Genomic DNA, 24,359 nt, shown 5'->3' on the forward strand with positions numbered 1-24,359 from the left:
TACTAATTGGCCTTTCTGGACCACACTGGAGTTACTGGGTATGAAAAACAGAATCAGTGGACCTATTTCATCTAACCCTAACTATCCACTTCAAGTCTAGATCAGAAAGCCAAAGCAAACTTCAAGCAGTATCAAGTTCCAAAGTTCCACTAACGTTACACTCTTCTATCTTCAAGCTTCCAAATCACTGAAGTAGAAACAAAGGTAGGTAGGACACCAGAAAACCATAATTCACTCTATTAGAGCTCTCAGATGATCAAAAATCACTTCAGGGTGAATAACAGGCCTGGACTGGACATATGCACTCATTGAAAGGCTCAAGAGTCACTCCAGAATGAATTTTCCCTTTTCTCCCATTTAATTATTCTTATCTCATATATCCCTGTTACTTCCTTTTTTTCAAATTATGACAATACTCTCTTAATGGGTTTCTTTATCTTGAGTTTCCATTTTCCACCTAATTCCTTAGAGTACTATTATATTTATTTTCCTGAGTAAGAGTATAGAATCTGAAATCTACTGCTGGGTTTATTTCTTAGCACCCTTATGTGACTTTAGGCAACTTAAATTCCCTGGGTCTTAGTTTTCTAATCTTAACGAGGTGAGAACCCTCAAAGAGCATCCTCACATTTTGGTCTTCCAAGGGGTTGGGGATGTGGAGGCTGCGTAGAAGAGGTGGTGATCCTAGAACCAATTCACTATGCATATCAAGGGATGACTGTAAATATCAAAAAATCAAAATCATTCCTATATATCTTTGATCAATCCTCTTCATTTGACTCTCAGGAATTTTTTCACATCCCAATTAATTTATCTGCCTTTTCTAAGAAACATGTTTAGGTGTTTTTTTTTATTTGATGCTTAAACATAGTATTTTATTGATTCTAAGACATATTTTTTCTGATCGCATTTCTGAAATCAGTCTGTATCATAAAATTAATGAAACATCACAATCTCTTTTGGCCAGATAGATTATTGCTTGTGCACAAAGAAAAACCAGGAATTCTAGTTGTAAAATCTATATAGAGTGATGGTCAGCGGCTTGAAAGTCTCAAGGACAGTAATAAAGCATTCTTTTAGACCTTGAGGAGCAAATAGTTATGGAGGAGGTGGAGAGTAGCAAACTGAACATATCTGTCGATATCCTTGAGACAGATAGCAAACATAGGCTAACTCTACATGACTGTAGAGTAACTGTAATACCAGGTTAAAACACCAACAATAATAATTTTTTTAAAAATACAATCTTTTTTAAAATTTGATTTTTAAAATCTTTTAAAAAATATAACATTGTGTAAGTTTAAGATGTACAACATAATTATTTGATATATGCACATATTATGAAATGATGAGCACTATGATTTTACTGTCCAGCACCTCACTAGTTGTAATTTTTTTCTTGTGATGAGAACCTTGAAGATCTACTCTCTTAGCAATTTCAAATATATAATACAGTACTGTCAACAACAGTCATCATCTGTACAATATATCCCCAGAACTTATTTACCATATAACGGAAGCATGTACCTTTTGGCCATCTTCATTCAATTTTCCCACCCTCAAATCCTGGAAACAGTTTTTTAATGAGTCCAATTTTCTGACTCTACTAAGCACAAACCTGTATCCATCTCCATATTTCTCACTGTTTTTTTCTCTTCTGCGTCTTTGTTTCTCTCGCCGAGCTTCAATTCGCCGCTTTTCTTCTTCTTCATTTTTAGGATCAGTTTTTGCTAGGGGATCAGGCAAAAAAAGTTAAAACTAAAAATCACTTCTCCATTCTCCTTTTCCAGTCCCCAATTCATAAACTACAGACAGATGATTTATTTGGTGGTCATTATCTAAACTGAACTCACCAGAAAAATCAGAGTTTGAGATTACTCAGTATTTCTGAAACTTCATTCACATGAATACCTTCCTCATAAATTCTGTCTATTTACTTCTCACCTATGTTTATTATTTGCTGCATTATTTTTCTCTAGACCCACTCATTTTTTCTTTTCTTCATTTTAAGTAATAATATCCACATTACCTAAAATAATTTTGAATTATCCCACCTTGGCAAACATTTGACAAATAACCTGACCTTGCATGAAAGTGGAAAAACAGTGAGCACTAGAGAGAGCGCCTTGGATGCAAAAACTCAGTATTATAGCAGCTTTCTTAAAATTTCTTAAAATGAATAAACTCTAAAAGCAGGTTCTTCCTCTTTTTCTCAAAACATGTCTTAATGTGAATATACAAAAATATGTACTATTTTAGCCATTTCAAAGTGTACAAGTTAGTGACATTAAGTTTATCACAAGGTCATGCAACCATCACTACTATTTAGTTCCAGAACTTTTTAATCAGTCCAAAGAGAAGTCACTAAAGCACCTGGTAAAACTATTAATCTGCTTTCTGTCTCTACAGATTTTCCTATCCTAGATATTGCATATAAAAGGAAGGATACAATATGTGGCCTTTTTTGTCTGGTTTCTTTTATTTAGCATAATGTCTTCAAGGCTCTTCCATGTGTTGTATCATGTATCAGTACCTCCTTCCTTTTTAAAGCTCAATAATATTTCATTGTGCAAATACATCACATTGCCTTTTCATTCATTCATCCGCTGATGAACATCTGGATTCTTTCAACCTTTTGACAACTGTGAATAATGCTGCTATGAACATTTGTACACAGTTTTTGTTTGAATACTTCTTTTCAGTTCTTTGAAGTACATATGTAGAAATGGAATTGTTGGTTCAAATGGTCAGTCTACGTATAATCATTAGAGGAACCACTGAACTGTTCCCCACAACAGCCACATCATTTTACATTTTCATAGTAATGTATAAGGGTTCTAATGTGCCCACATTGTCATCACTTGTTATTTTCTCTTTTTTGTCAAGACCATCAACTTCATATGTGATAGGAAGTAATATCTCATTGTAGTAAAGAAAAAAAAGGTTCTTTCTTACAATATAGTTAATTTTAGACTTAAAAACAACTCATCTGCCCTCAAACTTTTCCTTTTATTCACTGTTTATCCTTTTGGATTACCTTTGGAAAAATATCTAATACAAAATCATGAACACCTGGGGATTCATGAACTTAACAATAAACAAATATTAAGTACGTGCTATGCATACAGCAGGATGTCTCAAAACCATATAAAATCAATACCTTAAAATTCAATATCTAGATTATTTTTCATCATTTTATAAGAGGTTAAACATATGTTCCTATTTTATTAACCATTTTCAATATCCTCTTTTGGTTTCCCTCAAACCCTCACTCTATGGAAAAAACTGGTTGTTTATGACCTTAAACTAGAAGCAATTTCATTTTCCTTTCACATGCTAAAGCTGATATACACTGTACCTCTATCCAAATGACTGAATGATTCCTTTCCTACTGCATTTCAACAAATCATACAGTCTATATATTATAGCGTAGCAAGACTTATTATTCCTGAATACTCAGCAGTTACCATTCAGAATGTCTACCTCATGCCTGACAGTGAAAGCCTGATTTGACTACAGAATTTTGGTTTCATTCTTAAGTTATATACTACACTACTCTCAAGTTTCGTTAAAAAGAAAAAAAAAAGTTAAGTCACATATATCTGCTTTAGTGACAAATAAGTATCTATATCAAATTTTGTAATATTTATTTAACTATACCTGCAAAATACACCTTTGAAATCTATCCCAAGAAGATCAACTGAATTGCCTATTCTAGTAATAGTTAGAGTACACAATTCAGTAAATAACAATCCATCAAGTAACAGTATAAAACTTATTCCTACTAACACACACTCTAATCAGGTTTCCAGAATTCCAGAATATTGTTATTTTTTTTTACTAAATAATATAGATGTCCAATGCAAAGCATGGCAGGAAAGTAGATTTAAAAATAATATTTAAAGTGTTACTGAGTTTTGGATTATAATTCATAATTTTGAGGAAAAATCCAATATTTGCCATTTCAAATACCATATTTTTGATGTGATACATTAAAATGTCTGTAATGTTGTAATTATAAAAAAAAAGTTGTTTTAAATAAGGATAATATAATACAAAGTAATACAAAGTAATTTTCCATTATAATCACATGGAGCTTTACCTGATGGGTCTCTAGAGTAAGACTTGCCCCGAATAAACCCTGGCTTTGCCAGTTGTTTGACCCAGGCAGCAAATTTATCTGTTCTGTTCCTGTGTTTTTCAGCTGTAGGGGGTTTGGTACACTGCCTACATCTGAGCAGGCTGATGTGAGAATTACACAAGCAATGCCTGTTATGCCCTTTAACACACTGCTGCCTAGTGTGCAGTAAGCATTCAGTTAAGTGCTAGTTTACTAACAATTGATACAATCCTTTTGTCAACTTGGATACATTTATTAATCCTGAAGCCATTTAAATAGAAATGAAATTCAAAGAACAAAACAAATATACTGTCAGTATCCAAAAATATACAAAAAACATATTTTAAAGAGGACTTATCCAGGCCTCCTTGCTTCTTCCCTTCCACCTTCTTTTTTAAATAATTATTTGAAGCCTATCATGACTTGTTTGGAGAAGGCAATAGCACCCTACTCCAGTACTCTTGCCTGGAAAATCCCATGGATGGAGGAGCCTGGTGGGCTGCAGTCCATGGGGTCACTAAGAGTCGGACACGACTGAGCGACTTCACTTTCACTTTCCACTTTGACGCATTGGAGAAGGAAATGGCAACCCACTCTACCGTTCTTGCCTGGAGAATCCCAGGGACGGGGGAGCCTGGTGGGCTGCAGTCCATGGGGTCGCAGAGTTGGACACGACTGAAGCGACTTAGGAGCATGACTTGTTTAGCACCTCCAACATCAAAGGAAGTAATAAATTCATCTTAACAATTAATGTATCTTATTTTTTAAACTGGATGCAAAGATGTTTTAAAAACTAGATCACAAAAATTTGAAAAATTCATTCATTGCAATGATCTTCACCTTGCCCAGGCCCAATAATTATAGGTAATCCAATATTAATTCTAAAGAGGAGAGAAAATTTTAATCCCTTGTAATGTCAATTTGGAAAGATAAAATACCTTCCAATCATCAAGGCAAAAATAAAATAAATATAAAAAACAAAACATAATTCAGTGTACAGTCAAAAATAGGTAAAGTTGTTTTCACAAAGAATGCTGAAAAAGAAATTTCCTTACCTTTTATTTATGTATATTCTTGACAATCTATTTTGATCAAATACACTTGATTTCATTTATATATTACAAAGTTAAATAAAATACAGTAACAGAGAAAGTAACAATAATCCAGCTCAAATGTTTAAGATTTATTAAGACATATTTCATACCATATGATTCACCCTTTTGAAGTATGTAACCAATGTTTTTCAGAACATTCACAGATATGCGCAAACATCACCTCAATCAACTCTAGAACACTTTCATCACATCACAAAGATATCTGGTATCCTGTTATTTATTTCTCCCTATATACCCCCACAGCCCAAAGCAACCACTAATCTACTTTCTAACCCTATAGATTTCTGTATTCTAGACTTTCAAATGAAAAGAATCATATATGTGGCCTTTTGGGACTAGTTTCATTTTATTAACCTTTTCAAGGTTCATTTAAGTTCTAACATATATAAGTAGTCCATCTTAAGGCTGGAAAATATTCTACTGTATGGATGAACCACATTTTGTTAAACCATTCATCCACTGATGAGCATTTGGGTTGTTTATACCTCTGGCTACTCTGAATAATGATGCTATGTGTATCCATACATAAATTTTTGTGTAGACATTTGTTTTCATATTTCTTAATACATACTTAACAGTGGAACTACTAGATCTTATGGTAATTTGTTTAATCATTCGAGGAATTGTTTTCCAAAGTGCCTGGACCATTTTACATTCCCACCAATGGTATATGAAGATTTCTCCACATCCTTGCTAAGGCCTGTTATTATCTTTTTGATTCTAGTCATTCAGGTAAGTAAAAGTGGTCAATCTCACATGGTCTTGATTTTATTTCCCTGCTAACTAACTGTTGAGCACTTTTTTATGGGCTTATTGGCTATCTGTATATCTTCTTGGGGAAAAAATGTCTGTTCAGATGCTTTTTTCAAATGGGCTATTTGTCTTTTTATTGAATTTAAAAATTCTATATATTCTAGATACAAGTCTCTTAGAGGTATAATTTGCAAATGTTTTCTCCTTCTCTGTGAGCTGTCTTTTCACTTTCTTAATGTGTCCTCTGAAGCACAGAAGTTTTTAATTTTGATAAAATCCAGTTTCATTGTTGCTTGGTCAGTAAGTTTTTAATTTTGATAAAATCCAGTTTCATTGTTGTTTGGTCAGTTTGTGTCCAACTCTTTTGCGACTCTGTGGACTGTTGCCCACCAGGCTCCTTTGTTCATGGAATTTCCCAGGCAAGAATACTGGAGTGGGTTGCCATTTTTCTTCTCCAGGGGATATTTCTGACCTAGGGATCAAACCTGCGTCTCCTGCACTGGCAGGTGGATTCTTTACTGCTGAGCCACCAGTGAAGCCCAAAGTCCAATTTACTTGTTTTTCATTTGGTTGCTCTTTCAGTGTCAGATGAATTTCTTGCCAAATCCAAAGTCATGAAGACTTACTCTTGTTTCCTTCTGAGAGTTTTATAGTTCTAGCCCTTGCATTTAGGTGCTGTATGTTAGTTTGTGCATGTGGCTATCCAGTTGTTCCAGCAGCGTTTGTGAAAAAGACTATTCTCTCCTCACTAAATAATTCTGACATCTTGGCTAAAAAAAAACCAAACATTTTACCATAGATTTATGAGTTTATCTCTGGACTCTCAATTCTATTCCATTGATCTATATGTCTGTCCTTGTGCCAGTACCACTCTGTCTTGATTACTGTGGCTTTGTAGTTAAGTTTTGAAATCATGAAGCAGTAGTCTCTCTGTTTTCTTCTTTTTTTAGGATTGTTCGGCTATTGTAGGTTCCTTGAAATTCCCTATGAATTTTTTAATCAACTTGCCAATTTTTGCAAAGAAGTCAGGTGACATTCTGACAGGGATTGGGCTGAATCAGTAGATCAGTCCGGGGAGTATTACCATCTTAACATTAAGTATTCTGTTCTGTGAACATTTATTTAGTATCCCATTTATTTAGATCTTCTTTCTTTTAACAAGGTTTTATAGTTTTCAAAGTGTAAGTTTTGTACTTCTTTTGTTAAATTTATTCCTGAGTATTTAATTCTTGATGTTACCATGAATTGTTTTCTTAATTTCACTTTCAGACTGGCTCTAAATTTTTAACAATGTAAAAATGGAAGTATGATTATCTCTAAGAATAATGTCCAGAAGACAAAAGGCAAATTAATTTTCTAGAATACATATCTTTTCCTGGCACCAAGGGCAATAAAAAATTTCTTGCCTTTGACCTCATGAAGGCAATTCTATGTAATGTAGCATACCACTTCCTCAATAATTACCCAACAATAAATATAACACCCATGAATCAAAATCATGTGTAAGATCTTTTTAAAAATATAGATGTTCTGGTCCCACCCTAAGTCAAGATTTAGGGAAAAGGGGTGAATCAGGGCCTGTGAATTTATAAGTATCTTGGTAATTTTGATATCCATGACTACAGATCTAATTTCTACAACTGTAATTATTGTACAATTTGTCTACAGAAACATGAAAAAATTACTTAAATGCACTGAGTTAAAAAAAATAATGAAAACTGCCTTAAAGCACAGCAATTATGTTTTCCAACTTACTGGGTGATTTGCTGAGGCTCATCTTCTCCACAGGTTTTGCTAGCTTGGGTTTCTTGATAAAGGTTCCACCAGGCTTATTAAATGGTTGAATCATTTTTCTCTTTATTCCTCTTGCAGCAGCAACTGTCACATTGGTGGGTTTATTTTGATAGTCAACAACAATTCCAGGTCTATGAATGCTTCCAAAATCACTCATATGCTGCAAATTTGTGAAATCAATAAATATTAGCACAATATCCAAAGAAAAAGTATGAATTCATATATAGATTACATTTTATCTATCTAGAATTTTTCAAATGAAAATTCCTCAGAATGTAACTAAATTTTACAAGTCCACTCTAAATACACTGAAAAACTCTGTAAATTATTACAGGAACTCAAATCCAGTGAATCAGTCTTTTTATTTCCAGAAGAACAAATATGGATATTTCCTATTGTTTGATTATGATTCAAAATTACTTGAGATCATAAACAACGTTATGTGCCTGTCAGAATATTACCACTTGTACAACTCTCTGACAACTCCTCTTCAGAGTTCCTAATCGATGTTTTCCCATGAAAAGACCTTAAAAGAAATCTTTACTTTACTAAAACCTGGCTTAAAACTAAAATACACAAAGAAGACCATATCTGAAGTTTGAAGTTAAAAAAGATCCAGAAATGATTTAGGATTTCTCCCTGTTGAAAAAGGGATGAGAAGGCGAGATGGAACATTAGTATGAAATAGGAGAGTTAAAGCATAACCATGCATCAACTTCCAAGACACACTTCAGATCAAGAATTGCATCTGACGTTCCATTCACATTCTTACCTAGAGAAACATATTCTCACCCAGAAGCCCAAGAAGCAAAAGTTTACAGACGAAGAGTCATGCAACCAAACGACTCTTTGTGTCCTTTCTTCTCGTCGTTAACAAAACCCACTACACCAAGAAGCCACATGTTCATACAAATTTATTCTACTAACCTTACTTTAGAAGATAAAGATTCAGGAGTAATCTGAAGAGAAGGATCCAATGGGAATTGTACAAGTGAAGATTAAAAAGGAAAGACCTATTGGTTCATCTATTTCATTAACAGGAAGAAAGAAAGAAAAGTCCACTTCGACTAGAATGGTGGAAACAATACCTGTTTTTCTATCATGAAAACAAAATTGGTATTTGAAGTCTCTTTGAGGAAAAAATCGTTTGCCTAAAGTAATACACAGCATGGAAAACATTAAGAGTTTTCCAAATTTTCAAACTGGAGTAGATTTTTAATTTCAAAATCCAAAGCCTGTTATCCCAACTATTTTCAATTAATCTACAACCATAAAGCATGGTAGAACAGCAACATATTAGTTGCTTACATTTGTATATTATGCTTAGGAATACCTATCTAACCTTGAATAAATTAAGTGTTTCCAGGTGATTCAAATAGTCACATCAGAAAAATCTTTATTAATTATCCATTAAAGGTGCAATGCATTTTACATGAGTAAAGAGTAACTGTTATAAATGCAAAATTTCTACACAAGTATGACAAACTATGCTAATGTACCAAAGATTAGTGAGCAGTCAAAAATATGTGCCCTACTACATTTTTTTAACAGAAGCACTTTCCTCTGCAAAGAGAATATTAAGAGCAACTGACTTCAAAAAAAAACCAAACCAACAATTCTTACATGATGGCAAAAATACAATATTCTTTATAAAATCAAACTACATAATAACTCCACAATCTATGTACACTTCCTAGGTAAAATTTCTTGTCGGTCAAGTTACCTAAGAATGTAAAGGCATAACCTTTATACTACATATCCTGAAATCAAATATTTGAAGACTAGCATATTTATTCATTTAAGCAGTAATTTACAAAATATTACTTCCTGGGAAGAAGCCATAGACATGTTTCCATAGGGAAGAAATTATTTCTCAATAGTAAAACTAGTGACAGAGGTAAGACAGAACACCCAGCAACAGAACATACTGTAAGAGAGTGAGTTAGCAAAATTATACTGACCACAAATCATCTACAATCTACTATACATATCAACTTCTTCACCATGTAAACCTGGCTAAAGTACCCTCAGCTATCACCAACTGTTAGTCTCTCTTGTGTTTAATGTGAAATATGAAGCTTTGAAGAAATTCTATGTGCTGGAGTTTAGCAGCGAAGTATATACGTTTTATCATACATTGCACCTTTAACCTACTCAGAAACTCCAAAAGGGTTCATTACCTTTAAAATAATCCATGAACTGTCCCACTAGCAAAACTGCTAGTGTTTACAAGGAAAAATGCAACTCCTTTTAACCCCTTTTAGACCAAACCTAATATCCTCACCTTTTTAATAAAGGGAGATTTAGCAAAACTATATGAACAGTCATCTCACACTGCCATGTATTTTCTGAGGTACTGGGAAAACTTTTACAGGCAACCTAAAAATTATGCTTATGACTCAGCTTTTGCTTCAAAATACACTGGGATGAACAGTGTTTATTCTAATTGAAAACCATGGTCTTGAAAGGGTTTAAAAGAGTGACTAGTGAAAAGAATCTGAAAAGATTCTGTTGTACTTACTCCTCGGCCTCGGCCTCTGCCTGTTGATGGTCCTCCAAAAGCATCATAGTTTCTGCTTCCAAACGTACTTTCAGGATAAGCAGGCGTTCCTCTCCCCCGAGAGCCTACAGGTGCAGGCTTCATATGGGGTGAAGAAAAACTGCTGTAGGAAGAGTAATTCTCTCTTCCTCTGTCCTCCATAAACCCAGGCCTCAATTTTGAACGGGAGTAAGGTGCTTCCCAGCTAGACCCGCCCTGGTTTCTACCTCCGAAAGAGTCAAGGCTATTCCGGTAGGAGCTCTCAAATCGACCACCATAACTACCTCCGAAGCGGCTTTGTTCGGGTTCATTAAAACCATAGCCAGATCTGTACAGATCTCGCCCACCCAGAGAAGACCTGGAGTCGTAAGACTCATAAGGTCCAAACCTGGAAGAGTTGCACAGTGAGGGAAAAAACAAAAGTAAGCTTACTAATGTTAGACAATTCAAAAGACAAATTATCAGATGACATTTATCAACTAAAATTCATTTATACCATACTGGTTTGCAGTTCTACTTTTATTCACACTTGATTAGGGCTGGGCAGTTCAACATGAGACCAGATAGAAAGCTATCTGAGTCAGTGTTTAAATATGAATTGAGTTAAGTAACCTTAGCTTAAATATCTGCTTTTTGGCAGCTTTCTATTTTATTAGAAAAGATTTGTCTGTCATTATTTAAGCCCAGCCCTAGTCTTGGAAAAAGTCATTTGTTAAAGTTCACAGACTACTCAAACTTTCTTTTGAACCCATCTCTAATACTGTAAAATACAAAATATTTACAACATTTTGGCTTTCAATAGGGACACAAATTGAAGACTACAAGGATGTAGGCTACTTGTGACACAGAAGAGATCCTTTTGCACCCCCAATAATCTATATGACAAAACTGCTTCATTATGTCTATAGCAGTCAAAATTGGGAGAATTATCTGGTTATAAAATTTAACAACCTGCTAAACTTTGGTTAACGTTAATAATCAATTCTTAGTCACTTTTCACTTGTATACTAATAAATCTACAAATCTAGAAAAATAAGCACATAAAACAGAACATAAAAGACCACCAATATATACCCTTTGCATATGAATTTTCAAGGCAGATTAGAAAGAATACATTTTATAATGTCTTCAATTATTTGAAAAATTATTCCCTATTATCACATGAAATTATCACATAAAGCTATTCTAAAAAAGGGAGCACACAGTCTCCACAAGGTTTTAATAGAGTCAACAGAAGAAACAAATCATACTTCTCACCAAAGCATGGATTACAAAAGTTGCTTATCTTACAACATAGTTTTATAAAGGCCCACAATTACATGAGATAAATTATAACATCTACATAGTTCACACACATTACATTTACAATGTAACAGGGCAGCAACTGATAAAGTAAAATATTTAAATGTGTTACATTACTTCAATTATTTATCACTAAATAGAAGGCACTTTACTTCTGAATCCTAGTAACCATATAAAAATCATTCCTCCTTTCAACTACATTTTTCAAAACATCTATCACATAAGCAAAATTGTTGATCTATTTTCCTGATTTTTCTCTACTATAAACCATAATGGCACACTTAAGCAGAAAAAAGGAAAGTAAGCATCATTCAATCCATCCTTAAGGAAACCAGATCCTTCCATTTATGAAGAAGGACAATACTTTCAAAAAGTTTCCTAACTAGTTTTACTTATATGAATATTTCGTAGGAATCTCTGCACCTCAAAAATCTCTGCGCCTCCTTGGCCTAAAATGTGGTCAACCCTAAAGCCTACAGCAGTTCAGCTAGGTTTAAGCTTTACACAGCATCAACAATGAAACATAAGTACAATCAAAACTATACTGCATTAAAATAAACAAAGATACTGTACTCATTCATGACTTTAATATAAAGCTCCTAGTCTAGACCACAAGTGTTTCTGGCGTAAGTAGAACCTGCCAATAAATAACCTAAACATGATTTAAAGAATATTTTTATTATTACAATATGCTCCTGTAACTCACATTAAAACTAAAATTAAAAGAATAACTATCTTAAATGTTTCTTACAAATTGAGTGTTGCTAGACAGATTTGGTTAACTTCATTCTAGTCAAAGACTGCTTTGCTACTCTATAAAGCACTCTACATTAGTGAATACATTTTTGAAAAATCATAAGAAAAAGTTTCACAAATAATATTTCCAATAATATTTTTATATCATTTGTTTAGGGCATTTTGACTGACAAGGAGTTAAAAAAAGTCACTGCTAAAGACAGAAAATCTTACTCTAGTATAATGAAATAATGGTTTTCCTGAGGTTTTCCTAAAGTAATGTCTGCCAATGATGTCAAGACAGTTTTTATAACCACTAACACCTTTAAACATTTAAGGTGATTATTCAGTTCTAAATATAGTTTAAATATCACAACATGCCTAAAGAATACTTAAATTATCTAGAATCTTATAGTCATCTACTTATTTGGCCAAGTGATGAAGCAATTTACCTGCTACCCCCACCACCACCACTGTGATTGTCCATGCCATATGACTGGTTTAGGTAGGAGTCCATGGATCTTTGACCCCCATAGGATCCATGGCCATAGTCACGATCCATCCCTATAAAGAGTTTAAAAAGAAAAAAAATTAAATGATGCTCACCTTTAGTGGCACTCAAAAGAAGAATTTTTAGATAAATATCCTTGAATGCCAGACCTCCGTAAGATCCAGGGCCATAATCACGATCCATTCCTAAAAGACAGTCAATAACAAAAAGTCAATAAAATACCATTCTCTTCAGGAATCTTTGTATAAAACACAAGATATTCATATCAGTCACCTGAAATGATAATTCATTGTTAACATTAGCTAAATTCACACTAGACACTGAGGGAAAAACCATACAGATTATAATCTACTGAAAAACCAGATCTGCTAATGAAACCTAATTTTTTTTAAAAAAGGTATCAACTAAGAAGTTCTACATTAAAATTATCTTCAATTTAGCCAATATTTACACAACAAGGGTACTACCATAGGGTCCTATGTCATATAATCTACTGAAAAATCAGATTTGCCAATAAGACCTGATTAAAAAAAAAACATCAACTAAAATGTTCTATATTAAAATTATCTTCAATTTAGCCAATATTTACATGACTAGGATACTACCATAGGGTCCTATGTCAGGTGCTACAATGGTAAATAGTCAATAATTCCTATTCTTAAGAAAATAAGGTATTTAAAATATTAAAAGGAAAGAAAATTTTATAGTATCATTTTCTGCATCTGCCGCTGCTGCTGCTAAATTGCTTAAGTCGTGTCCGACTCTGTGCGACCCCGTAGACGGCAGCCCACCAGGCTCCCCGTCCCTGGGATTCTCCAGGCAAGAACACTGGAGTGGGTTGCCATTTCCTTCTCCAATGCATGAAAGTGAAAAGTGAAAAAGAAGTTGCTCAGTCGTGTCTGACTCTTCACGACCAACATGGACTGCCGCCTACCAGGCTCCATGGAATTTTCCAGGCAAGAGTACTGGAGTGAGTTGCCATCGCCTTCTCCTTTCTGCATCTAACTCCTCTCAAAACATCTAAAAATCCAAGGCAGCCTCATTTTAAATCTGCCCAATTGACATCAGTTCATACACTAATTGAAATAGATATTTTTAAAAAGTAAAATCAGAATGGGGCCATTATGTGGTACGCTGCATATAAATGACTCAAATATTTAAATCCTCAAATACTTTGAATAAAGAGAAGGAATGTGAATTCCAGCAATGTAAACACTAAAAAAATTAAAATATAATCAAAGCACTAAGTGTATTTTATTACAATTCCTGTAATTCCATCTACATCCCCACCTCTCACATGAAAGAAAAATACAACAAAAAAGGTAATAAAATGAATTTACTATGATTATAAAACTGAAAAAATTTAAAAACCGTTTACAGTGTGTTTCCTATACAGTCCTTTAAAAGTCTTCATTTATCACCCTCTCCAAGTTTTATGCACTAAGAGTATACACAAAGCAAGTACATTTATTTTTATTTTTTAAAAAACACTAAATTTAAATCATAATTACATAAATATTCTGGTCCTAACAACAAAATCTTGCAACTTTAAACCTGAAAGCAACCTAAATGATCAAATTTAACCTTTTCATTTGATAGATTATGGAACCAAAAAGATGAAATGATTTTCCCAAAGTCTTATAAATATCCACCACTTTAGCTTCGCACTGTTGCTTCTACATGAAATGCTCTCTCTACTGCCCAAATAGTAGCTTATTGAAATTCTTTAATTTTTTAAAGTCCATTTCAAATACGAACCCTTACTGATGTTGTCTCAAGTGATTATCTCTTTCTTTTGAATATCTGCAAAAGTCTGTAGTTTTTACATGGTGTTTATGATACTCTGCCTTATACAGTATTCTGCTATCTGTGGCCTCATTTATTTAATCTTTTTTTTTTTTTTTTTGACTGCACCACGCGGCATGCGGGGTCTTAGTTCCACAACCAGGGATCAAATCCATGCACCCTGCAGTAGATGTGTGTAGTCTTACACCACCGGACCTCCAGGAAAGTCCTGTGACCTCACTTTAAATGTACACTAGTCTGTGGTCAGGGTCTCTTTTTACTAGTTTTTTATGTACCCCAGGCCTGCAGGTTTCAATAGCCTGTTGACCACTAGTTGCCAGGACCCTTTCAGGGGATCCACAAGGTCAAACTATTTTTATAAACATTATTGATACTAAAACATTATTTGCCTTTTTCACAGTGATGAAAATTTTTTTGCATTGATGATACAAAACCACTGGTTGGTAAAACAGTTTTTGCTATAGTACACATCAAGGCAGTGACACCAGATCACACTAGTATTGATAGTTGTATTACACACTTGCAGTAAAAAAATAAAATACAAAAGATAATAAAAATAATAAAATAATCTTCACTTAAAGAATGTCCTTGATGAAGAAGTAAAAATTGGCAATTTTATTAAATCATGACCTTTGTGTATACTTTATGATATTCTGGATAGTAAAATGGAAAGTATACATAAAGCAATTTTGCTGCATATCACTGCATAAAGTTTCATTAAGTGCCATAGTTCTCTTTAGGAAAAGCCACTGAATTAGCCATTTTTTACAAGGAATACTGTTTTTACTAAAAGGAAAGACTGACATTCAAAAACTATGGCTTTCAGACTTGAGCTTCTGGCAGACACTTCCTCAAAAATGAAGTGGAACTGTCACTTCAAAGAAAACAAGTGATAGTACTTGTTGCCAAAGATAAAATTCAAGCACTCATGTGGAAATTAAAATTTAAAACTTGAGCTTGACAGTTTCCCAATACTTAAAAGGCTTTTCTGATGAAACTGACACTGGTATTACTGAATATAACTTTTTAATTTCTACAATAAAATCTGCCAATATTTGAAAAATCTGAATAACTCTATAAACCAGTATTTTTCAAATAACTAATACCTGATATTACAGGATTACACATCATAAAAAGATCCATTCAAAGTACAAGGCATACCAATGGATTTTAATGACAAAAAGTTTACCAATATACAAAAAGTACTAATGAGATATTCTAAATGTTTTTTGTCTATACTAAGACTTCAAATCAAGTTCATATTAAGACAGCACACCTCAATTCAGACTATCCACACTGAAAGTACTCAATAGTCATACATGGCTAGTGTCTACTAGTGTCTACCACATCAGATAACAGTTTCAGACTAATAAAAGTCATTTGTCTTTAGAGTTGATAAGTATACAATATAAGTTGCTCATAACTCTCAAACAGAGAACAATTTCGACATTAAGATGAAGACTTCAAAATAAAAAGCTTTCCTCTAAAAAGTATTAAAAAGTAATTTTAGAGTTAGGTTCAGTTAGGTACACAAAACCAAAAAACTTAAATTGCTATTTCTGCTAATTTCTATTTTCAGTCAGCAGAGGCTGCCTTTGAATACTAAATCCTTCAGTTTTTTGATTCTGTATATTTTTACTTCACTACAAAGTCATAAATTACTAACATTTATGGAACACTCACCTTTTCCCAGGCACTAGAGAGTACACAAAGATTAATAGAGCTATCTTTACACAGAATGTCTTTTGGTTTATTGTTCATAGTACTGTCACTAATCAGTTAGTTAAAAAGGAAAAGAGTAAAAGTCTTTGTAAGTACTGCATATAATCAGTGTTGATTATAGGGATAGAGTCTATAAGAGGACCATGACCATTTACATATAAACTATATTCTTCCAGGTTACTGAATGAATTTAAAAATCCCTTTAAAAATAAAGTTATTAAGACTATAACATATCTTTCCTGTTAATAGTAAATGAGAACAAGGATATACTGTACAACACAAGGAATACTGCAGTATAACCTTCAAAAATTGTGAAACACTGTTATACATCTGACATATTTAGCATTCCATCAATTATCCCTGAATAAAATATATATTAAATAAGAAAGCTATTCACTCAAAATTAATCTGACATATTTTAAATCAAATCTACTCTACTGATTTGATTACACCCTTCTGGCTGAGCTGGTAAAGAATCACAATGCGATAGACCTGGAATCAATCCCTGGGTTGGGAAGATTCCCTGGAGAAGGGAAAGGCTACCCACTCCAGTATTCTGGCCTGGAGAATTCCACGCACTACAGTCCACGGGATTGCAAAGAGTCAGACATGACTAAGCAACTTTCACTTTCACTTTTCATAAATGATAAGCTCAACAAATGTTAAGTTCACTTATAATTAAATCACACGAGGTGTGGAGTAGTATGAAAAAAACAACTGACATGATCAAAATAACTAACAAGTTGGGTAACACTAAGTAGCAAATGAGACCACTTTTTATCACCTCCACACTACTATCATCACGGTACAGGCCAGCATATCTCACCTACATTACTGCAACAGCCCCTCAGCTGATTTTCCTGTTTTCATTTCTGCAACCTTTCTGTTCATTCTCAAGAAAATGGCTAGAAGAATTTTGTTAAAGTGCAAGTTAAATTATGTTCAATGCCTAGTACCTTCCAATGGCTTCCGAACTTACTCCAAGTAAACAAGCCTTTAGATAATCTATAAGACCCTATATCAGTGGTTCTTAACCATGGGCAATTTTGACCCCCAGAGGGGGTCAAACAATGAAAACATTGTTGGTTGTCACCAAAATGAGTAATGGGTGCTGCCTGTATCAAATGACAAGAGACCAAGAATGCTCCTAAAACATTCTACAGTGCATAGGACATTCCCCCACAACAAAGAATTATCTAGTCCAAAATGTCAACAGAGACAAAGTTGATAAATCTTTCCCATCACCTCTTAACTTGATCTATTTCCACTTAATTTCATCATCTGTGATCTCCCCTTATTCACTTCACTCTAGCTGTACTAGGTCCCTTGCTGTTCCTAGAGTACAACAGGTATACACCCATTTTTGCCCCTACTATTCCCTCTGCCTGGAATGTTCTTCCTCTGTATCTGTGTTGCTCACACCCTCAATTCTTTAAGGTCTTCACTTTCTATTACTTCTTGTGTGTTAAGCAAATTGTCTTTGCTTTCACTGACTTCCGGCTACATACACCTCCCTATTCTAACCCTGTTTTAAGATCACTCAGCAAAAATCATCTGCTGTAGTCAAGCCCATTTTCTTAAGTCACTCTGAAGCACAATGCACTCAGCCCTACCTGTGTTCCTGCTTTCCCTCTATCAGAAATGCTTTCCTTTTTTTTGTCTATTTATATAAGAAGAAGGAAATGGAGACAATGGCATGGCTTGCACCTTCATCTCCCTCAACTCTATGCTCAAGTTACCCTGTTAGCGATTCTTTCCCTTGCTAATCTCTTTAAAATTGTAACACACACACACACAAAGCTGTCCTGTGTTATTATTCTCCTAAGCAATTGCTGCAATACAATAAATATTACTTCTTGTTTACTATTTCACCCAACTAGACTGTACACTTCAAAGGCAGGAATATTTGTCCATTTCATTCACTACTGTATTGCCAGCTCCAATAACACTATCTAATACAAAACACTCAGTAAATATCTGTTGAATGAAGTCAAATTACATCCCTGAAATAATTTTTTATAAATTATTCATTTATAAAATGTAGATAACTCAGCCCTCAGTGTTGTCAAGCAGTGTTCTTTAACCAGAGGTGCATTCTAAAATGATTCAAAGTATCAATAGTTCTTAAAGCTGACACAATTGGGACCATTTACCCTAAAAATTAAGATTCAAGAGGACTAGAGTATGACCTAAATAGATACATTTTGAAAAAGCTCCACAGGGGAGTCTAACAATCACCCTTAAATGAAAACCACTATTGGAACTAAAATTAAGAGAAAAAAAAAGTCTAACATTTAACTGTTAGAAAAAAATCTAACTTGAAAAGATATATGCACCCCAATTTTCACAACAGCATTATTTACAATAGCCAAGATATGGAATAATCTAAGTGTCCATCAATAGATGAATGGATAAAGATGATGCAGTGTGATATATATGTATGTATATACATGGATTACTACTTTGCCATGAAAAAGAATGGAATCGTGCCATGTGCAACAACATGGATGGGCCTTGAGGGCATATGCTAAGTGAAATAGTGAAGTAAGAATGATAAAAACTGTATGATTTCATTTATATGTAGAATTAAAAAAAATCAAAACAAAACAAAGCAAAACAATCCAAGCTTGTAGACATAATGAACAGACTGGTGATCGCCAGAGAAGGGGGTAGTGGTTGAAACAGGTGAAGGGAGTCGAAAGGAAACAACTTCCAGTTATAAATAAGTCATGGGGATGTAATATACAGCATAGTGACTATAATTAATAATAGTGTATTGCATATTTGAAAGTTGCTAAGAAAAATAAATCTTAAAAGTTCTCATTGCAGGAAAACTATATGTGGTGATCAAGGGTTACCAGACTTACTGTTGTGATCATTTCACAGCATATACAAACATGGGATTGTTACGCTGAAACTAGCGTGTTAGATGTCTACTACACCTCAATGCACGTGTTTTCAAAAGAAGGTCATAACGTCAGTGACAGAAATATTTTAAGCATTTTTTTTTTTTTCGCAATCCTGTATGTTAAGAAAATAAACTTCTGACCCTCTATGATTCTGTATTTCAAAGTCCTATATTTAGGCATAAACTCAACTCTCTGGTACATACTAATGGAAATCATGGCCTTCTATCATTCCAAATCTTTTTGGTAAAAGTACTAGTCCTGCTCACTCCAGTTTCCAATCCTGGATTCATTTTTATGCATCCCTCTCAATTTTCTACTCACTACTAGGCAGCCTGAAAGTTCTGCTAACTTTCTCAAGAAACGGCTTAATATTTTTAAAATTACTGTCATCACCTCCCAAGGCGTAAAATTCTTACACCTGAATTTATGAAACTTGATAATTTTCCAGTTTTCAATATAACCTACATGTGGATGAAAATTAAACTTCTTTTGGTAACTTTATTATATCACTCTCCTGCTCAAAAATATGTTTTCCAGCACTCAATATATATTGACTATACCTATATGTTTAACCTTTTTAGCTGACATCAAATTTGAAGTTTCTCTAAATTCCTACAGATGATAAGTAACAATTAACTGCATGGTAATTATTCTCATGAAATGACACAGTCTTCTTTGTTTAGTAGTACATTTGCTTCAGTTTTATTTTGTGAATATATTACATTCTGTACAACAGTTGAAAGTTGCATTTTTCTGGCAATCACGGAATTTAATTCCACTCTCTGGGGTCCTTCATATAATGCTTTTATAACCTCTTGAAACTGTTCCATGCTCTTCTTTATGTTCTTATCCTGTCTGGCAAATCCTTAACTCTAATCTAAATTATCAAAACTCCACCCCAATTGTATTCTGTATATGTCATGATTTTATCTAGCTCTTTAGTCACTATGATGTTATACTTATATTGATAAGGCTTCTTTACATACTCTGCTGCTGCCAAGTCGCTTCAGTCGTGTCCGACTCTGTGCGACCCCATGGACTGCAGCCTACCAGGCTTCTCCATCCCTGGGATTCTCCAGGCAAGAACACTGGAGTGGGTTGCCATTTCCTTCTCCAATGCATGAAAATGTAAAGTGAAAGTGAAGTCGCTCAGTCATGTCCGACTCTTAGCGACCCCATGGACTGCAGCTTACCAGGCTCCTCCATCCATGGGATTTTCCGGGCAACAGTACTGGAGTGGGGTGCCATTGCCTTCTCCCTTATATGCTCTAGACAGTTCTTAATATACTAATACATTTAGACACATTAAAGCAAATGACCTCAAAAACAAGGTCAAAATGAATTATGAATGCAGCAATATAAAACCAAGCCAATAATCCACTTAATCTACATTACTCAATACCAAAGCCTCTAATTCAACAAAAATAACTCAGCTAGTTTCTTACAACTCATCACTCAATACAGTCAGGGTCTTTTGGAATAAAGAACTCAGAATTCAAATAAAGAGTCAAACAAATCTGAATAGCCCTAAGGTTTTCCGATTCCAAATTTCCTAACTTAAATACTATACATAGTATGACAACATTAACACTAACACATCCAAAGACTAAACAATGACTGAAACAAGGCAGAATTTCCTTTTTACACTGGTACTTAAGATGGGTGACAAAAAACTGAGATGCATTCCCTTAATGTATTTTACATCAAATGAAAGAGGATACTCACCATTAAAGCTCTGATAAGTATTTCTGCAAGCAGAGTGTGTATAATCTATGAAGACACATTTAACAGAAAGGAATTAGTGCAATATTAGCAAAAATCTTGAATTATATACCCCTTTACTAAAAACAAACACAATTTTTAAACTGCCATTAACTCAGCTATCTGCAAAAACAGGGCGTTAATAATTATATATAATTCATAGAGGAAAATATATATCCCTTTCATTTCACTATCTCCCCAAATGGCAGGTTTATCATCCAAATCATAGTAATGTAAAAATTAGTTAATAAAACCTGATATATAATTACAGCCAAAAAAGGAGATCCAGTACTGATTTACACAGCATAACAAAAGGGAAGGCAGATAAATTATATATCAAACAATGCAAAAAACAGGGACATGTGAGAATTTATTCTATATATTTTTTTCCCAACTTACTATTTCTCTTAGCACTTAATTTGCTCTCTGAAGAGTTCAAGATCTTATTTGAGAAATGCACATGCATATATGTGTACACCTGTGTGTGCTATTTCTATCCAGGATGTGGCATCATCACCAAAGATCATAATTTCTTTGTCAAAACTAATTTGGCAATTGTTAAATCCTTTAGTTAATTCTACTAACAAATAGGAATTGAACAGAGCAGTCCTTTGGATACAATAGACTCCAACTACACTATACAGGATTAGAGTTCAACATATTGTCAGGCAAATTCCATCCCCCAGATAAAGCAGTAGGGGTAAGGAGGGAGCATGAGAGAGGGAACATTTTATCACTGACATTGTTTACAATTTTATGCTTCACACTGTTTAGAACTGTGAGCAGATGGTGCTAATAAAAAGTAAACATACTAAGACAATGGGTTCCTTCATGGGGGGAGGGGACCATTCCCGTCACTCCCTCCTCCCACACTGGTAGTTTCTGCTGCACCTTGGGTGTTGGTACTGTCACCAAAGTTTAGTGTGAAAACACAGCAACATATTTTTAAAATTCATTCCCAACTCTGGCATTTCAAATATTCAGTTTAAAGGTAACGATATCAAAATGAGTCAAAGTTCAACTAAAACAAACACTAGAGTGTGCTACTGTTAATATCTGAACTTCCTATTTCAAAGTAATTTAAAAGTATCCACAAAAGGTTATTTCAGTCCCCTTTCAAACACTTAGCTTCCCTGGTAGCTCAGACGGTAATGCGTCTACCTACAATGCGGGAGACCCAGGTTCGATCCCTGGGTCGGTAAGATCCCCTGGAGAAGGAAATGGCAACCCACTCCAGTAGTCTTGCCTGGAAAATTCCATGGACTTTCCTGGTAGGCTACAGTCCATGGCGTCGCAAAGAGTCGGACAAGACTGAGCGACTTCACTTTCATAGACTTAGCAGCTTTAATTCTTTGAGGCATGAAATCAAATCAAAGGTCAAAAGATCATTTAATCAGGCTCAGCATATTCAAAGTTAATGTTCTTGGTTGGGTTAGAGGCTTACGACTAATTAGTGAAGCCATTTTATTCAGAAACGCCCGGTAACTCAGGACTAAATTCAGTTTATTCACATCCCTTTTCATGTCTCCCTAATGCTGTCATTACGTACTCATCTTACCCTGACACCAATCACTATAAAAGTTGGGCAAGATTTGAAGACAATATGAAAACCAAATTAATTTTATTTCGTGAGCGTATGAAACGGTATAAAGAACTGGAGTAAGAGACGACCGAAAGGTACTGCTCATTTAATTAAACAGCAGTCCATCCCAGGCGGCTGTGTGTAGGTCTGAATTTGAAGGGCACGTGATGCTGTGCCAGAATTTTGACTAACTTAACACACTGTCCAGAGAAAACGCTTTGGTTCACAGAAGCATTTTAAATTTAGGGATTAACGCCCGGGCACTGTTTGTTGGCGGATAAACATCCCACTTTGCTAACCAGAAATACCTTAATGTTCCATTCTGGATAGAGATCTACTATACTTAATCACTTACAGACGCCCTTTAAACTCATCTTAAAAACTAAGACACCAAGGAACACGATCATGAACAAGCCTCAGAAAATCCTATCGGGCGAGTAGTAACCTGGAGTTGGGGATTTACTAAAAGGATGATCTGGGTCGCTAGCTGCCCATCTGGCGAACGCGAGCCGCGGCGGGGGAGGCCCGCTCGCCCTCTCGCCCAGAACGGGAAGTTGGAGGCTTCCTGGCAATTTGCTCGCAGCGGGGCGGGGGCCGATCTGGGGACTCCGGAGGCCGCGGCGCTCTGGGAGCTTCCTTCCCCGCGCCGAGGCCGGAGCGGAATTCAGGGTCGCGGGCCGCAGCGGGCGCCGGGCGGGGCGATCCGGGCGACCCGCCGCGCGGGTCCCCACCGAGGCCGACTCCAGGCACCGGGCCCGAGGCGGGCAGGCGGGCGGACGGCCTCTAGGCCCGCAGAACAAAGCCCACACGGCCATCTTGAGACGGTAAACAGACCCCGGGGGCAGGCCACCCCGCCTGCCGCCCGCCGCGGTGACCAGCCAGAGGCCGCGCTTACCGTCCTCGAAGTCCATGGCGGAGGCTCGGGGCCAACGGCCTCGGCGGCGCTTGGCTAATCTGTGGCCGGAGAAGAGCACCCGTGACCCGCGGTTCCACACTACAAGTCAGCGCGACCAAGAGCGGCGCTACCGGCCCGGGAGCCGCAGGCCACAGCGAGGCTCGGGGGCGGGCCCGGCCGGCGCTGCCAGCCGCCGCAGCGCCGCCCGCGACTGGCTGGCGCGGGCTGGTGGGCGGGCCCTCGAATGGGGGCGGGAAGCAGGTCCGCTGTCACGCTCCCAGGTGCTGACCCTCTCGGAGCCGCCGAGGGGTAAGGAAGGTTAAAAAGGAGCCCCAAAGACTGGCCGGGCTCAAGGGAAAGAAAGCCGGGTTTTCTGGAAGGTCGGGCTGAAGCCCGCCATGTTTGATTCTGGCAAGAGCGAAAGGATCTGCTTGGAATACCTTCCCCCTGCCCAAACTAATATACCACGTGCCGACCTTTCCCTTTTTATTGGCTGATAATGACTGATCGGAGAATGTAAAAAAAAAAAAAAACCTTATGGAGTTTCTGCCGTGGAGATTCAGAAGGCCAGGATATTTTTAGACCGCTGTGAGCAGAGAACAAATTGCTAAATAGGAAAGTTACGAGTGTGATCCAAGACAGAACACAGTCGAGTTCTGAATTTCAAGGTGCAAAATCAAAGTGTTGTAAAAGTTAACAAAGGGGAGATTTTTGGAAGGAGTCATCCAGAACTTGAAGAACAACCACAGGCAAACACATATCAACACATATTGATACATATTAACACTGTATTTGGAGAAGGAAATGGCAACCCA

At 35.8% G+C, this 24,359-nt stretch overlaps 1 protein-coding gene across 5 annotated transcripts in view; it reads right to left on the reverse strand.

The window, feature by feature from the left end:
• The window catches only part of ZNF326 (zinc finger protein 326), a 35,563-nt gene extending 11,614 nt beyond the window's left edge, over positions 1–23,949 (reverse strand). The window contains exons 1-7 of one of the 5 annotated variants that reach the window (XM_061411281.1): positions 23,545–23,949; positions 21,032–21,076; positions 13,019–13,054; positions 12,811–12,922; positions 10,304–10,709; positions 7,744–7,942; positions 1,619–1,730 (exon numbers count right to left, since the gene is read on the reverse strand). In XM_061411281.1, the coding sequence (XP_061267265.1) occupies positions 1,619–1,730; positions 7,744–7,942; positions 10,304–10,709; positions 12,811–12,922; positions 13,019–13,054; positions 21,032–21,076; positions 23,545–23,560 (926 nt within the window). In that variant the 5' untranslated portion in view covers positions 23,561–23,949. Of the gene's footprint in view, positions 1–1,618; positions 1,731–7,743; positions 7,943–10,303; positions 10,710–12,810; positions 12,923–12,964; positions 13,055–21,031; positions 21,082–23,544 lie in introns of those variants that run through there. The other 4 variants (XM_061411284.1, XM_061411282.1, XM_061411285.1 and 1 more) reach the window with 4 other exon arrangements.
• Positions 23,950–24,359: the final 410 nt, after the last annotated feature.

This window comes from Bos javanicus, chromosome 3 (genome assembly GCF_032452875.1).
Source record: "Bos javanicus breed banteng chromosome 3, ARS-OSU_banteng_1.0, whole genome shotgun sequence".
Taxonomy (NCBI): domain Eukaryota; kingdom Metazoa; phylum Chordata; class Mammalia; order Artiodactyla; family Bovidae; genus Bos; species Bos javanicus.